Source organism: Meleagris gallopavo, chromosome 1 (assembly GCF_905368555.1).
Source record: "Meleagris gallopavo chromosome 1, MGAL_WU_HG_1.1, whole genome shotgun sequence".
Taxonomy (NCBI): Eukaryota; Metazoa; Chordata; class Aves; order Galliformes; family Phasianidae; genus Meleagris; species Meleagris gallopavo.
In genome coordinates this window covers 175132462-175150675 of record NC_139404.1, presented here as the reverse complement: position 1 = coordinate 175150675, position 18214 = coordinate 175132462, and the positions used below count along the sequence as shown (strand labels likewise).

Genomic DNA, 18214 nt, shown 5'->3' with positions numbered 1-18214 from the left:
AGCATTCCCATCTATGAACCACAGTCCTGCGTGTTTACTCAGGCCTTTGAAATGGGAAAAGGAGACATATCCCAGGTCTGCAGGATTTTAGATAATACAGCTGAGGAGCATGCTAACACTTAACATTAAGCAGCAGTTAGACGACCATTTCTACTTGCAGTAAAATACATTTCCCAAAGGACTTAAAAATATAAAAAGGCCATCAAGTAGTTATCTATTTACGTGCAGTCTTTCCCTTCTGCAGTGACATTATTTATCAGCTTAACTCAATTCTGCAGTTCTTTCTCACTCCCAGTCCACTTAATTACTATTCATATGTAAACAGTCACGGATCTTCCAGTGAAGTTACTGCTGACTGAAAGATGCTGTATGGCAAAGGCTTTCTGAGAAGACACAGAGATTCCTGTATCTTTCCTCTTGACTAACTGATTACATGAGCCGAAGAAAACGGAGAGACTTTATAATGAAAAAAAAAGCAGTGTTATTTTTCCCACGACAACAGACTAATTTTCTGAAAGGACAACAAAAGAACCTTTAGGCATTTTCCCTGCTGCTGAAAAATGTGCAAGCATTTTGAATTCTTTTAAAGGTCAAATCCTGCAAAGTATCTAGTCATCAATACGGAATATACTCACTGAAAAGCCTGCAGAAAAGGTATAGTCATTAACCACAGTCTTTTTAGATCGTATATTTAATGCTATAGACATACTTGGGCATCTACAGATTAAAATATGTTTTTATTCAATTGATTATTATGCTTTTACATTAGCATTAGTAACAATAGTTATACAAAGGAACGTGTGAACTTTATATTTGCCACGCAACCAACTTCTCTGGAACATTTTTTCTTAATTAATAAAGAAAATGGCCAGCCAATCTTTTTTTTCAAAATGAGTGCATATTTCTGCAGGCATTATAATTGGAAACTCCAAAAATATGGTGCTGAAAGTAGGAAATGACTAATATTATTCCGTGTGGCATTGTGGTAGTTTGGCAGGGGTTGAGATTGGCTGAACTGTAGTTACATGAGCAATTTGAGGGCAAACAGCCTGCTTAATCGCTGCGTCACTGCCAATACCAGTCACTTACTAGGCACCACAGGAATCTGATTCCAAAAGACATGAGTTTTCTTTCCTTAGTTCTAAAGCTACAGGGTCTGAAGTTACCCAAGGACAGAGGTAGCAGCAGCCTCACAGGAGGAGGTAGATGCACCTGAGGGCTAACAAGAGCAGGGAGATCACACAGCCTAGTGCATGAGATCACCACAATGGTGATCCCCAGCATCATGGAGTGTGCCAGCTCCCCTGCTGCAGGACAGGAACACTGTGTCACTTGTTCATGTGCCTCTGACAGACAGTTATTCTTGTTATCCTTATTGCCCCAATGTGGTTTATTTGGTCTCAAACCTTGACAGGATTATAGCAAAAATATATTAAAAGTTGAAAATAAATCCATAACATAGAATCATAGAATGGCCTGATCAAAGATCATCTAATTTCGACCCCCCTGCTATGTGCAGGGTTGCCAACCACCAGACCAGGCTGCCCAGAACTACATCCAGCCTGGCCTTAAATGCCTCTAGGGATGGGGCATCCACAAGCTCTCTGGGCCACCTGTAATCGATGGGCATATCGATGGTACAGACACAGAATAAAAGAATGGATGCATTTGAAAGCACTTGATCCATCACTTTGGTGATTAATACAATGGCAAATTATTTGAAGCTGGTGGACTTTATGTACAGAGATACTCCATTAAGCATTCTCAGGATAAATTTTCTTTTGATCCAGAATTGCTTTCTCCTCCAAAAACTCCTACATGAATTAATTATATTCTTGACCACACTCTTTCTGGATTCTCAGCTATCTCTAATGAGAGCCTTCCAGAGTGAGAAATGTGCATTTCAAAATCAGACCTGCTGAGAGGGCTCCGAATAGCTTCAGGTAGTACCCTCCAGGCTCACACAGTCAACGTTGGTCAGCAAAAACCAGCACCACACTGAAAGCATGCGTCAAAAATCCATTTAAGTTTAACCAGTGAAAAATACATGTATACCATGGAAACAGCCTGGTTTTGATTCGTGTAGCTGACATGTCTACATTTTCAGGTCCACGCTCAAGTATTCTGATCAGTTTTAAATCACTACAAATTATGGCAAAGAGCAAACTGCAAATATTTAACTAAGTTTTGCTTTTAAATCAACTTCAGTTAACCAGCACAACTCATGTTTGTGCACAACGCTGAGATCATTTGCACACTTTTCAAACAGAAAATTTACAAGGGGATGATCTTTGGAATTGCTTCTTTCCTCATTTCAAAAACAATGGAAATCTTTTATTAAGGTATCAGCAGAGTCACCTAAGCACTAGGTCAGCTGTAGCAAGAAAATGCTTTTGACTTAAAGGGAAAGAAAAAGAGGAGAAAATGAATTTATAAAAATTCCACAGCAGAAGCTTGCAGCTAAATGCAGCCAAACTCTCACTATAAAAAATTGTGGCCGAATGCTATAATGTTACTGTTCACATCAGAGAACTGCCCTAGTAAGACTGAAAAAAAATTATATAGACAAGATAATACTCTAAATTCCTTTTCTGTCTTTGAAGAAAAGTAACAGTGAAAATGTATTTATGAGAATGACTGATCAATCACATCTGTCCTCAGAAAATGAAGACATATGGATTTAATTACTGCCCCAAATACTGAGAGAGTGAAGTTGTACAGCTGCAGTTTAGTCACCAACTAGCTGTCTTTTAGCAACAAGTTGTCAATTTCATAGTGGACCTGCAGAAACAAGATAATTTGACTAAGGTTTATCTCTCATTCTCATTTAATGATCCAAAGGCACACAATGCTTTCTCTTCTGCAAAGAGCTCCCCCTGAATGATTTGGTGAATTTAAGAACTCAATCTTAAACCACATCTGGAAACTCTGGTACTTTGGTCCTCTTTGAAAGCTGTGGTTTTCAAGATGTTTTCCTTTAGATTTATACAGTTAGCTTTAGAATCAAAGAATCACAGAATGGCTTGGATTGGAAGGGACCCCAAGAATCATCAAGTTCCAGCCCTCCTGACACATGCAGGGCCACCAACCTCCAGATCTGTACAAGACCACATTGCCCAGGGCCCCATCCAACCTGGCCTTGAACACTTCCAAGGATGGGGCATCCACAGCCTCTCTGGGCAGCCTGTGCCAGCAAATCATCACCTCTCTGTGAAGAACTTCCCCCTGATATCTAATCTAAACCTTCTCTCCTTCAGTTTAAAACTGTTCCCAGTTGTCCTACCACTACCTACCCGAGTAGAAAGTTGATTCCCCTCCTGTTTATAATCCCGTTTTAAATACTGGAAGGCCACTATGAGGTCACCCTGCAGCCTTCTCTTCTCCAGGCTGAACAAGCCCAGCTCCCTCAGCCTGTCTTCATAAGGGATGTGCTCCAGACCTCTGATCACAGAATATGTTGATGAAAACAAGCATGAAAATGAGTATCAAAATGAAATCCTTTTCACTAATTTTTACACATCTAGGTAAGATATCTACATTAAAATGTTAAGAAAAATTAAAATATTTTCTGTATGTTTTCCATATAGAAAATATAGAAAATATGTGTCCCATTAGAACACAAAGACAGTACCTGGAGTTGCATATCAGCTGCAGCACACAGCTTTTTGGACTCACACAGTCTTGACACCATGTTTTTTGGTAGTGGCTTAAAAAAAAAAAATCAGAACATATTTAGAATTGTTGTAAATTTGTTAATAGTATACTTACTATTAAAAGAGACCGAGACAGGAAAAAAGGACTTGGCAATACTAAAAACATCTTTGAAAAGAAGCATTAAGGAATTAAAAATGAGGAAGGAAATCTCGTTTGCTAAAGCATGAAATGGGAAACTGAGATATCAGCAATAATTTACATAGCAATCAAATCTCAGTGTTTGTTCTTCTATGAAATGTTTCCATGTTCTCTTAGATGCCCGTTAAAAATATATGACTATCTTTAGAAATAAAGAACAATGGATTGTTCAGATCAAGTCTCCACAGGTCATCCTGACTAATCCTCAAAGTAGATATTACAATAGATTCTCCCACTGTCTTTGAGCGTAGCTCGTTTAGACTTACTTAACTTCCACTAAGCCAGCAGAGTTTTTATATAATCAAATGAGACAGCATGTGGCCTTTTACCCTTACCTGCAAAGATATGTTTGATCACATTGATCAGTCAGTATCCGTTCCTTGAAATTTTTAGCAAAGTTGAACTTATTCCACACCTGTGGCAGTAAAATTATCCATGCCACCAGAGACTGAAAGTCGGGACATTTTTCAAGTCATTAAGCAAACTCCTCTTGACTTTCTATCCAGATATTTATAAATACATCCAAAGAACTGTTTAATGTCAGGTTTTTAAGAATATCTGTATATGAATGCTTGACCTCAGACTTCTTCCACTGCTTCCTGAAGCTTTTCAATAGATGTTTTTCCTAGTAAGCATTTTCTCTTTTTTGCCAGCAGTTTTATCAACAAACATATTAAATATGGTTAAAATAACTGTCCTCTTGCTGAAATATTTTAAAAGTTATTACAAGTTGTATAATGTATTACAGACGTTTGGTATTACACTGAACTCTAAAAGCATACCTACAATTCTACACTGTGTTGAAGTGTTTAAGAAAGAATACATCAAAGTTTACAGATACCGATGGCAGAGCTGTATGTTTAGACTCTGTGAAAATGATATTACTTCAAGACAAACAATGTTAATGTTCATAGAACAAAAACCTAACTCTGGGGAAGTAACATGTAGGTGAGGAAAATGTTATCAATTAACTCTGTGGAATCTGGAAGTTAAAGGAGATAAGGAAAACTCTCAAATTGCACAGCTGTTTTATGCAGTAACTTGCCACGGCTCGTAACCTCTTCTCCAAGACAAATGTTAGCTGGGTCAAGAATGGGATAGAACAACACCCACTATTTTGCCTGTCATAAATATGTGCAGCTGTTAAATTTCAACACACAGAATGAACCAATGAACATAAAGTCTATCCTACAATGTATCCATTTTAGGTCAGCATATTCCCAAATAAACTAATCAACTTTCGGATTATATGATGATTTCGGATTACCAAAACAAGAGTAAATAGGCTGTAATAAAGATGCTAGTTAATGAATACCTTGACATTCCATACTGGATTTAGTATTGTTCAAATATATTATATCACAGAATCACAGAATGGCCAGGGTTGGAAAGGACCTCGAAGATCATGAATCTCCAACCCCCCTGCCACATGTAGGGCCACCAACCTCCCCATTTAATGCTAGACCAGGTTGCTCAAAACCCATCCAATCTGACCTTGAACATCTCCATGGATGGGGCATCCACAACCTCTCTGGGCAGCCTGTTCCAGCACCTCACCACTCTCTCTGTAAAGAACTTCCCCCTGACATCCAACCTAAATCTTCCCTCCCTCAACTTAAAACCATTTCCCCCTGTCCTGCAGTTATCAACCCTTTCAAAGAGTTGATATTTAACGATGTAGAACACTTATTAAAGCAAGAAGCAACAGAAAAATGGAATGGCAGTAAATGTTATGCCTGGGCAATTCTCCTGGTTCTATGGACATGTCTTGTCTTCTCCCTCTACATAAGCCAAGGAGGCAAGCGCTTCAATGACTCTTCATCCTACTACGAAACCACATGTGAGTTTGCAATAACACAGTTTCAGCTGTCATGGGAGAAGCCACTGTGTAAGGAAAACTAAATGATTTTGAATATATTTCATTATTAAGCACCAAATCTCTGGAGGTGTTCACTTCCTAGTGAAGCAGTACAGTGTGAAATTAAACAAAACTAATTTCTTTGAGAGGCACTTGTATTTTTTATATAGTAAAGCATGAGAAAACTGTATAGGAATTCATTGATTGTAATTCTTCAGTGTGAAAAAGCTAAACTTCCAAAAACTTGGCAATAGCAAATATGTGTATTTTGCACAGTTAAAATTTAAGAGTGTTAAGGCCAAGAGCATTCCCACCAGCAACATCAAACCAGCTCTTCACCTTAATGGATTTTCAACTCTATATTTCAGCTACACTAAATAATGGTAAGGCGAAGTTAAGCGTACAGGTTTTCAACTGGTACACAAAATAAATAGGGGAAAAAAAAAAACAAAAAAAAACCCTTAGACTTTGCTAATTGAAATTTTGGTAAACCACAATCCCATAGATCCTCACAGATTTGGGAAATTCAAGTTCACTGTTCACTGGGGCACAAAGCAGCAAGGTTTGGCGACACGGACAAACACCGCATGCTTCCTGGGAGAGCCAGTCAAAGCCAGCCCTGCTCAAGAAACAACTGTAGCAGCTCTGATTCCCAGCTCAGAGCTGAGCGTTTCTTACAGTCTCTCCATCAAATCAAAAAAATCACTCAACACTACTGCAAATGGCTTGACCTCAAGCCAGGGATGACCGCTGAAAAGGCAGTCTCTGCATTCATCCCTTTCTTCCTTCTGTTCTGCTTATGTCATATTCTACACCAAAGTCCTGAAGGGAAAGACAGAAATGCTCTTTAGTGATTCCAGGGTCATAACTAAAAGGAATATTCAAAGCTGCCCAGGTCACTTTCCACAGGAGATGGCTTAGCAGCACCTGCAAGACATCAACTAAAACAGAGGTAATACCAAGAACCTCCAGGAAATCTTTCATCTGTTTTACAGCCATATGAATATCAAGCAAAAAATGCAGATCATCTCTGCCCTGGAGAGAGCAAGCTCTACAGCTTAAGCAGATTAAAATTAACAGAAAATCACAAATAACTCTTTTGACAACACCTATTGAAAAAAAGGATGTGAGAAAAGTATAAATGTTCTTTTGTTGAAACCAATCAGCGCTAAAGCACTGAAAAATGAAAGATAGAAATGTTTTTGTTTACACCAATAAGTGCTAATGATCTGGCTCAAAGATTATGACCTGATCGTAATTCACAAGTGAAGAAGAATTTGACTGGCAAAAATTAGATTAAATTCAAGGAAACTTGAACTTATTCCTCTTGGAGTTTAAAATTCAACATTTCAGTGAACTCAAATTAAACTCCAGAGAATTTCTGAAAGACCACAGCTTCAAAGTTTGTTTCTGCAAATGTCAGGCATATGGATACATTGAAGTCTTAAATATACTATGGAAGACGAACTGTGTCAGGCAATAGAAATCTTTTCTCCATACTCTGTTACAACCTCATACAGCCCCTTAATGAGTAGCTGATCGAAGAAAAAATGCATCAGTAGTATTATTTTACTTATGCTGAAAAGATGAGCTATCTGATAAAATCAAATTGTCATCCTCATTCTAAAAGAAAGACTTCAGTGAGCTCTGGTTATTTTAACGGAATAACCATTGCATTTTTCAAATTCAAATATTACATGCTTTACTTTGGGTTCCATTTTTCCATCCTTTTAGATTAAATAACCTTAAGATCTTGGCACGGATTTTTTAGCCTGTTTGCAATGGTGGCTAAAAGAACAAAATTCCCTGTGTTCCAAATTCTCAAAGCAGGCTTAAGTCCTTATTGCTGTGTAGTAACAGGGACACGTTAGGACTGTTTACTATCTGTGGGATTCTTTTTGTAATCATGATAGCACAATACTGCCTTTGTAATTCCATCTCCGTGAAAAATGAAGTCGGTTCAAATTTGAACAGCTGAAATACTGGCCTTTGTTCAAGAGAGCCTCCAAAGACACACAAGCTAAAAATGATTTAGCTCAACAGACCTACCACATATCTGTACATTTAACAAAAAAAATTAAACACTGTGATACAGAATGGTACACATTACCAGATTGCCTGCTTAACATTGTAACAACTAAACTTCGGTATGGTTTGACTTCGTGAGCTTACCTGAATAATTCAGCTTGAGTAACTAATTAACATAGTTTTCTCTATTCCTTTTTCTTTTTTTCCCTTGGGATTTTTTCATTTTGAGTTATCTGGAAAGAAATATTTTTGTACTGGCCAGCTTTCTGAACTAAATTCACAAGATTTGCTCCTTTTGCCATTAGAATTTGCAAGCTTTTGAGCTCCTCAGTACAAGCAGCAGAACTATCCAAAATGCACATGAAGTAGAGGCAGGCTTTCCTTCAACGTACTTCGGATCATATCCTCAAGATCCATATATAGATATGCATAATATATTAACATCTTTGAAAGCCTGTCCACTATAGCCTTTCTTTCTGCAACACTACTTTAAAAAAACAGTTTTCAACTGCCTGCATGCTTTACAATCAAAATAGCGTATGCACCTTTTCCCTCCTCAGTAAGAACTGCAGCTCAGGCAGGACCAGTCTTTCTACAATTTGCTAACATGACAAAGGCCATCAGAAGCTGAGATTACGTTTGAAAGTTGTTCCGACATAATTATCTTTAGTAGGAGTGTTAAAAATAACATCGCCTAATTCAATACATATATGCAAAAACTGCAGCATAAATGGAACAATTCACCACGATTTTTCAAATTTTCTGCAATGCCTCCTCAATTAGTCAGGTCAGTAAAAAACCCTTCTTTTGTCAACACCCAGTAAAGCTATGGTGGTGCTGTTTCTGGTACAGAAAAGCTCAGTCTCTTCATTCATAAGAAACCAGGTGTTCTTGTATGCAAGAACATCTGGATGAAACAGCTTCACAAATTTCACATTTAAACTGTTTTACCCACATCTTGCTCCCTCCTGGAAAGAGGGTAAAGTGGGCTATTTTTTCTTTCAAGTTACTGAAAACCTAGAGAAAAAATATTTTAACATCTCCATTCACACATACCAAAAAAAAAAAAAAAAAAAAGGCAGGGAACAAACATAGTAAAAGTAAAATCAAAAAGGGTTCCTGTACAGTTGTAAACATAGGAGAGCAGGATTCTTCTATTCCAAGTACTTTTGAAAGATATACACAATGAATAAAAGTAATTCTGAAGAACAGAAAAATGACTTCAATCTGTTTGTATTTAAATGACAGACACAGAAATCCAGTATCAGATTCCTTAGCTCAGCTTAGACGACCAACATAAGCAAAAGCAGATTTATGTAAGTTGGATAATGATTTAAAAATACACTCTAAAACAGCAGTTTCAGACTCCTGTACTTGTCTTCCAGCATAATCCATTCTTGCCACTCTTCAAGACTAAATGTCAACATGAAAATTCTGAAAGGGCAAGATTTCACCACCAATAAAGAGAAGATTTTTTTTTTTGAAAATGCCAAATGGCACACTGTGCTTGGTTCTACAGTTTTGCACTGCAACTAAACATGGTTTAATTTTGTTAAGCCACTTTGGAAATGCAGAGACATAAATAATGTTCCATAAATCTCTTTCAGATGTTTTAGTTAAGATCGTTGTCTGAATTCATATGCAATTGGATTCGCTCTACAATGTCTCAGCGCTACCTGAACTGTAGAGTGGACACTGGAAAGCAGCAGTTTGCTACGTGGATTCAAACATACAAGCGACGCACACTCCTGAACTGAGTACTTTCAATTCTAGGCGTTAAGGAGACCTGTGGAACTGATTTCTCACATTATAGTTACCGAAATAGGCATTATGCAACCTATTTTTCTAATTAGCTGTTACAGCAGAGGCAAACATAATCCCACTTTCATTACAGAGAAACATACGAAATGCTTCGTACGGGGTAAAACTTAAATGAATTTTAATACTACACAATGTAAAAGGCTTTCTTGTTTTTCCATTGGTAAGTAATCTATTCAATCGTCACATCTGAGTATATTTTCATCACTGGAACTAGCCTCAGGCAAAAGAACTGTAAAAACATCTTTGGTTATTGTTTTTCTGGTTTGTATTCTGAAATGGTTGTACAAATCTAAATCACATCATGGTGGCATGCATGAATAATTAAGCAACCACTGAAAGTCACTGTCCCAGACAGCAATATTTTATATATTTTATGATAAAAGCGGATGCTTAAATTAAACTTGCATAGAATAGCTTTATGCAAAAAGGACTGCAGTTTTAATGCAGAGATTCCTGACTGCCAAAATCTACATGTATCATATCTTAAATTAAGCAGTTCCCATTTCATCACAAAACCTTTCAATCACTACCCTACACTGTGTTAAAAATGAGAGCTTTTAAACACTGCAGATCATCTCCATCTATTTTCATGACTTGTTATCTGAGCTTTATTTTAAGACAGACTTTAGACAGTTTGATGTGGAATGACTACTTCTGTCATAACTTACCTGTAATTAAATTAAAACAACACACAAAACTTCACCTACAAGACTAGGTTTGTGTAGTGCAGAAACAGTGCAACCTTTGTAGGAAAAAGAGATTGAAAATTTTAAATATTTTAACAGAACTTTAGATTTTAGGATCTGTTATTATTTAACAGATCACTTCCAGCTTTTCTGCAATAAGAACACAAACTTTTTCTTCTGATTAATTAAAATTATAACATTATATTAGCTTATCATCTCTTTTTGTTTCTACTTAACAGTACTAACAAATAAAAATGTGACATTTATTCCTATTTTCAATAATTTACATATTTTCCCTACCTGCCCAGTTTTATAATGCCTGGCAAATTGGTTAACCACTCGATAGTCATTCGCAAAGTACTCCATCAGAATAGAGGGAACTTCAGCAAAATCAGTAGGACATCTGGTTCCTAAAGGTAGAATAATTGAACACATTAGCATTTGCCATTTCTATTAACACAAACAGTTAACTCTTTCCAAAAAGCTTTGCAATTTTCTGTTTGGCCTTTCAGTGAACTTTAATGTTCTTTCATTTCTTTCCTTTCCATAGCTTTATTGTACATACTGCCAGAAAAGCTTCATTATAATCCTACACATTTTACTATAAATCACAAAGTAAAACAAAATATTTGAACAGCTGGGTGAGGCACCTTATAAAGCTCTGGATCACACCCTTTTTAAACTAAACCAGACTGCAGCCAAACTGGCCCTACATGAAACATGGAATCTATTTAAGCGTTCTAAACCTAAATCAAACTACCATGTAAATAAAACACTGCTTTAATCCCATTCACAATTACAATTTTTACCTTCCATCAGTTTGCTGAGCTTACTTATGCTTTATATTAGCCTTATTTTACAATACAAAGTCATTCATCCAAGGAAAACTCTTGCAGATTGAAGACATGTTCTGAATAAATGCAGAGGTAGTGTCTCTGCAGTTAGTATCTTCAAAAAGCATTTTATCCAAAATCTCATTTACTCTAACCTTTACCAGCATCTTACACAATCGAAGTTATTAAGAAGTATAATACACCACCAAACCAATTTCTAATTTCTCAATTAAACGTAGGGATGCACAAAGCTGCTGTTTTAATAACAAACCTACCGGGTCATCACATCTATCCCCGTGTGCTAGAGGCAATGCCAACATTCAAATCTAGCCTTAAATGTAATGTCTTTTGCTTTGCTATTCCTTCCTGAAGCCTATTTTTTGCAAAACCACTCATTTAGCTTTTACCAATCTTTCTAATTTTTAACTGAATTCACAATTTGTTTATATTTACAGGCCAATACCATTCTTTAGTATTAACTGCATTTCCCAGAGTGGTTTTTACCTCCTAAATTAAGAGAAACAATATCCTGCATCTCTTCTCTGTAGCTGCTCCATTTTGAATTCACCTTCAGACCAGAGACATGAAACTATGCTCCAGCACTGCACAAGGTTTCACCTACATCTTTCTTCATCAGTCAAATACTTAATTCTGATAGAAACACTTTCAAATCATATTTGGCCTTTCACAGACACGAGCTACCTGTAATTCTCCATTAGCACTTACAACAGCTTTCCTTCCCTTCACTGTTTAAACATCTGAAGTAGAAATTCTTTTTGCATTCTTTAAACATATGACCTGCATTGTGTAATTCTGAATTACAATTTACTTCTAACAGTGCAATTTTCAGTCATCCAGCTCCTCTAATACAACATCCCAATCCTTTTGTGCATTACATTTCATTCACTGTCCTTTATTTGTTTGAAAATCATGAGGAAAAAGACTTAACTAAGGCTGGTCTCAAAACAAATGCAGAACCACCCTAACACCCTTCTAGCCTGTATATGCTTTCTCAGTATTTCCTAATAAAATCATATAAATCTTTCTATAACCAAAAAAGAAACCTAAACAATTAGATTATCTGAAAGTCAGAAAGGGTAATTGAGTTCTATGAAACAACTACAGGCATTCTCTACTGCATGGGGAAATTAAAATGAAACACAAGCTAGGTTAAAAAAATCTTCCATATGCTAAAATTATATATCTTAAGCATATCTTAAGTCATAAATGTACAGCATTATGTGATTCTGGGGCTCAGCAGCAGCAGAATAGGTTCCTGGATATTTGGGAATGCTAATCAGAAAAGGAAGGGAGGAGTAAGAAAGGTGTAAACAACTCAGTGCATCTTCACTTGAATTTAAAACATTTTTGTTCTCACAATAGCTTGTAATCATCTTTTTTCCACTCTTTGCCACTGTAGTGTTTCATGAGAGCAGTCGGCCTCTAACAGACATCTCTGGGATGAACCATCTGATTGTCACACATTCCAAACACTAAAAAATTGTTCTCTGGAGAAACAACACAACTGACCTCTGATGCTGCTGATTGCAGATTTTGCAATGCTAACTATGAAGTGAAGCCCCTTAGGAAGCAGGGCTGCCTAAGGCAATTCTGAAACTCTACACAGGCTCACAAAAAGCCCAAGCTTCAAAATGAGCCATTTCCTGCCCCTTCAAGGAAGGGAATCTTGACATGATTATGCATGTGATTCATCACAACTGGAGAACCTCACTAAAACTTTGGGTATGTATTTACCCCTGAAGATCTGCAAGAGTGAGTCCAGGTGTGTGGAAGGGCTGAGGGAGAGCAGTTAACTGCCTCGAGGGGTATTCAAACCTTACACTGAAAGAGTACACATTTTTTTTACTTTATTTTGCCTTTATAATGTCCAGTAATAACATACTTACAAATAGTTTGGCCCATTTTAGCTTCAACTGGAAGACTTTAGAAAGAGTACTCTGTCTTTGAGTACAAAGTATTTGATCACAGAATCACAGAATTGTTTGGGTTGGAAGGGACCTTTAAGATCTTGTAGTTCCAATCCTTCTATAGATAGGGACACTTCCCACCACACCAGGCTGCTCAAAGACCCATCCAGCCTGGCCTTGAATGCTCTCAGAGAGGGGACATTCAAAACCTGGCTGGGTAAACTGTTCCAGAGGTACACTGTAACACAAAACTTTAACATAGACTTCCCTCAGTACCAGTTGTGTAGTATAAACACGATAAAGCATAAAATAATCCTTCAGATAAGGAAACTACAATTTCATTTGTTTTGTAATTGGTTGTTTTTTTTAAAAATATATATGAATAAATAAATGTCCACTCCAATCATCTGATTAAACACGTAACTAAAAATAAAAAATCACTATTCTAAACTGCTTACCAGTGACATGTTGGTATCGAGTTCGTCCCAGCATAGAATGCATAGCATGCCCCATTTCATGGAAGAGATTCTCCATCATGCCAGGACTTAGTAGCGTTGGTGCATTCCTTGTTGAATGCGGTAGGCTAAGCATAAGAACAACTACAGGCAGCTGGTACTCTCCATTTTCCCTTAGCCTGCCTCCACGAACTGTGAAGTGACAATCCTTTCAAAGATAAAAGGAAATATATGGACAGCAAATGTCATTATATCGATGATACTAGAACAATAATCAAGGTAGAATTTTAAATAAGAATTAGTTTTAGCAGATATTAAAATTTCAAATGGTTTTCATTTCTAAATATTAGATCAGACAACAGGTGTTTAAAAATCTCCCATTTCTCTAAACAGATTTCTAAGAGATTTCATAGTGCCTGGCATTCTGCAGTACCAAGAGTCTGAGTTCAGCTTTTCAGGTGGCATCTCTCAAATAAAAAGTTACCCACAGAAGTATTTTAGCTGAAACCACATTTCAAGTTAGAGACTGTTTGTGCTTACACTTATTTATTTCAATTCCCGGGTATCTTTTAGTAAGATTGAACACAAATGGCCCTAACTCTATGCTCATTAGTCAAATCCAATCTAAAACTGGACCATAAAAGATTACCTGATGTGGTTTATCGGTCGTTGAAAGAAGTCACAGTAGATGTATCCTAGCAAACCTTCATTTTCATGAACAACAGCCTGATGAAAAGAAGTATAATATCCATACTGAAAGCACTGATGAGATTTGTAAACTGAAGTCATACTATTCTAATCCAAAGACTTAGAACGTATAAACGATAAATAAATCAGAAATGACTTGTGTAAAATCCATTGTTAAACAAGATTATAAATAAGAGTTAGAGTCTGTCCTTCAAACTGGAGCCATTTCTGTATCTTACTCAAAAATAATTAGTCAGAAGTAATACTGCCTGTAACCCCTAAATGACTTCTGAAGAGTCAACAGTGACAGAAGTTGATTTACAATTAAAATAAAAATAGGAAAGGGTAATTATAAATTGACCCACTGGGTATAAAGAACAGCCGTTCTCAACGAAACTAAGTGGTGGGAGAGAAGTGAAGATTTGGTAGTCAATATATGGAGCAAGGGCAACAAAAGAGTATGGGAACTGATGAATAAGTTATTGCACAAGTTCTTATTTCCACCCTGCACCAAAAAGAGGGAAGAAAATTGGTATTTACCAATATTAAACATCAATCTAAAAGTAAAGATGACATAGAATAAGCATCAGAAAAAGACAAATGACTGTTAGCATACGCACATATAGCACTCCAATTATCTATAGTCACCTACGAATTAAAACTAAAAAGAACTAGAAAAACACATTCAGAGACTACAAAAAGGTAATATAAGTCACCTCTGAACACAGAAACTGATTCTGACTCAGGCAATCTTTGCACATAGATATGTTTCAAAGACAATTAAATAGCACCCATACAAAAGGCACTGAGAGCAGGAAGCCCCAGAATTCTATCTTCAAGATAGAATCTATCTTAAAATTAAACAGTCAATGTTTGCTTATAACATAATGTTACATAACCAAGTAATTCAAGAACTCATTCTCAGCTTTTAAAGGCTCTTGTCTAATTCAGATACTGGGAACTTGAACACTTACCAGCTTTCGAACATCTTCAGACCAAACTTCTCCTCTCTGTGTTTGTTCAGCATAAAGGGAGATTCCTAGGAGCTGACTGAACAAAGAATTCAAACCTTCCATGCAGGCCCCAAGAGAGAAGAATGGACAGTACAAGCCGGGATCAATGTTGTACCTAAGACCCAAAACAGTTCCAGTGATTGAACTGAGCTGTAGTTTTCACCTCTAAGTCATAGGTTGTGACAAAATAAACCAGACAAACCTCACAAGGGCGCTACTGAATATGCCTGGCTTTATTTTTCAAAGTGAAACTAAGTCACAGATGAGGTATGGCACAGTGCGTCACAGTAACTTCTTTATATATTCAGTTTTGAACACCAAATTTAGGAAATGCTGGATGATTTTCAGAGGTGTGGAGAGGACATAGCACAGACTGAGCATGGCAAAGTCATGGGTGGCCAGGCTGTATCTTATGATCCATGGGAGGCCACTGGCACTCAGGTGCCATTCCCATGGCCAGGCTGTGCCAAGCTACTGACCAGAAAATGGCTCTGGCTTTGACTGTGGTATAGGTCAAGTATTCGGCGAGGGCAGAAAAACAACCAGTAAGTGCTGACTCTAGAGGCTTGTCTTCCAGTGGAGCAACAGGAACGCCAGGGAGATTCAGTCACCCTCCACATGTAGATCACACCTCAAGCTCCAGGGACTTTCGGAACCATGCAGAAACTCTCACAGTTTGAAGCCATGTGAAGATGAGAAGATTTTACTGCGTGGCTTAGAGTTCAAACTTGGCCACGCTTCCTGAAGCTAACATCAAACAACTTGGTACTTTCAAGATACTGTAGTACAAAATACACGTGTTGGGAGAAAACACAGTGTGTCTGCATGCACACAATAAACCAAGAAAGAAAGAAAAACAACTACAGAAGTAGCTTAGAGTGTATGCAACTGATACTTGGGCACAAGCTTCCTAAGACTCTGACCCTAAAAATTAAACAACCTGCAAATCCATCAAGAAAAACTGCTCAGTCATTCAGCTGTAACAAAATCAGAACAAGAATCTGCTTGCAATCACGCATGCACTCCAACTGACAAAAATGTTCCTGCTCTCTCAATCCACATAGGAAGTCCAAATGTTAGGCTTTCTGGAGTCTGAGCAAAGATTGTTCTCCTACCTCTACAGAATCACAATTCCTCTTATCTCCTTTCTTCTTTCTCACCCTAGTGCTTTTGCTTCTTAATGACATGGTAACTAGCCATTGAAATTTAAACATGCATCAGCTAGGCTACAATAGCTGAACACTAAACATTAAAACCACACTATTTTACGGCCTATGATCAAAAGGCTTAGTCAGAGATAAGCTGGGAAAGATTCAGCTAGTCCCTATCCATTTGTTTACCCTTACTTCTCTCCCACCCATCACACAAAAGAAAAGCTCTGTGAACCAAGCCCACTTGGGATGCTGCATTTGCCAACATGCTGCTTACAACTGCAGCTCCAATTCAGCACACAGCTTCAATACACTGGGATGCACAGCAGGGTGGGATTAGCTCTCTAAACCATTGCACTTGTTCTTGAATATATACCATTGTACTATAGCAACATGATGGAACTGCTATGGCAACATCTGTTGAAAACATAGGTATGGTCGGCTACAGGATTTTGCTTATTATCAAACTACAAGTGCAAGAAGCTAAAGCCGATTTATTTCAATGTATTTTTAGTTATATCAGAACACATACAAGAAAGCAGATTTTGACTCTACTATAGTGACATAACTTCTTCAAGATGTATAGCAACACTTACACTCCGGATGTTGCAATACAGGCATTTTCCTCCTTACTCAAGAAAGAGCATTTATACCAAAAGAACAAAAACAAGCATGATGTAAGCTGCTTTGGACTGTTGGGAAAAAAGACAAGAACTACAACTCTAGAAGAAAGCAGAAGAGGTGAGTTAATTTTCCTGTAGTAAGTTACAGGTAAGTAAAGAATAGAAGACACTGGTTTGCACACAGAGCTCATTTCCATTAGCCCTGCCAGAACTACGCTGACTGTGCACAGCTTGTCTAGGAGCTTCACATCCTCCTCCTCTAGGCATTCATTATCATCCAGGGTTTCCATGTAATTTCCTTCAGGTCAAATTTGAGCAGAAAGCTGACTGTATTAAAAACTTGGAGAAAGAAACCATATGATAAAATTATATAAATGTACAATTCATTACATCAACATTCAACTCCACCATTTTACAGACATAGTAGACCACCAGATTTTTGCAGTTCCAGGAAATTTAAGCACGTAGCTTCTGACAGTAATTTCAGCTATAGGAAAATAGGGTATGAAAACATCAAAAGTAAAGCCCTTGACAAGTCTTTATGAAATTAAGCCAAACTTACAAAGAATTTTCTGAAAAGCAGTAATCTTTCCTGATGGAGCAGCTAATCCTAGAAACCATTTCCAGGCACATGAAGGAGAAGAAGATCATCAGGAATGGCCAGCACAGACGTTCTGGACCAACCTGATAACACTTCTACAATGAAAAGATTGGCCTTAGAGACGAGGGGAAAGCAGTCTACCTAGAATCCAGTAAGGCTTCTGGCACTTCTCCCATAAAATCAGTATAGTGAAACTGCTGATGTAAGGGTAGGTGATGATGAATGGCACAAAATCACACTGGACGCCAGTAACTAGTGGAACACTCCAGGGGTCAAAGCAGGGTCCAATTCCTGTCTAACACTGCTGTGATTTAACGTGGCAGACAGCTAAACATCTCACAGCTGTGGCAGTCTTGGCTGACACCAACTTGAACATGAGTAAGTGATGTGTCCTTGTTCCTTGCTGCTAAGAAGGTATCCTGGTATCCTGGGCTGCATTAGGAAAAGTATGGCCATAGGTCAAGGGAGGTTCTTTCTTCTCTACTCAGCACTGGGAAGACTGCACCTAAAGTACTGCATAAAGTTCTGGGACCTCCAGTGTAAGAAAGACATGGACTTAATGGACAGAGTGCAAACAAGTGGCATGAAGACAATTGAAGAATTGGTGCACCCCATCTACTGGGAAGGACTGAGAGCCAGGACTGATGAGCCTAGACAAGAAAAGGCTCAGAAGATCTT

The 18214-nt window shown here is 37.6% G+C and overlaps 1 protein-coding gene across 1 annotated transcript in view; it reads right to left on the bottom strand.

Annotated features, from left to right (window-relative positions):
• The window catches only part of MIPEP (mitochondrial intermediate peptidase), a 69491-nt gene that overhangs the window by 26473 nt on the left and 24804 nt on the right, over positions 1 to 18214 (bottom strand). Inside the window, 6 exon segments of the mRNA XM_019612068.2 lie at positions 3632 to 3706; positions 10546 to 10655; positions 13465 to 13669; positions 14111 to 14124; positions 14127 to 14187; positions 15123 to 15276. Coding sequence (XP_019467613.2) covers positions 3632 to 3706; positions 10546 to 10655; positions 13465 to 13669; positions 14111 to 14124; positions 14127 to 14187; positions 15123 to 15276 — 619 coding nt within the window.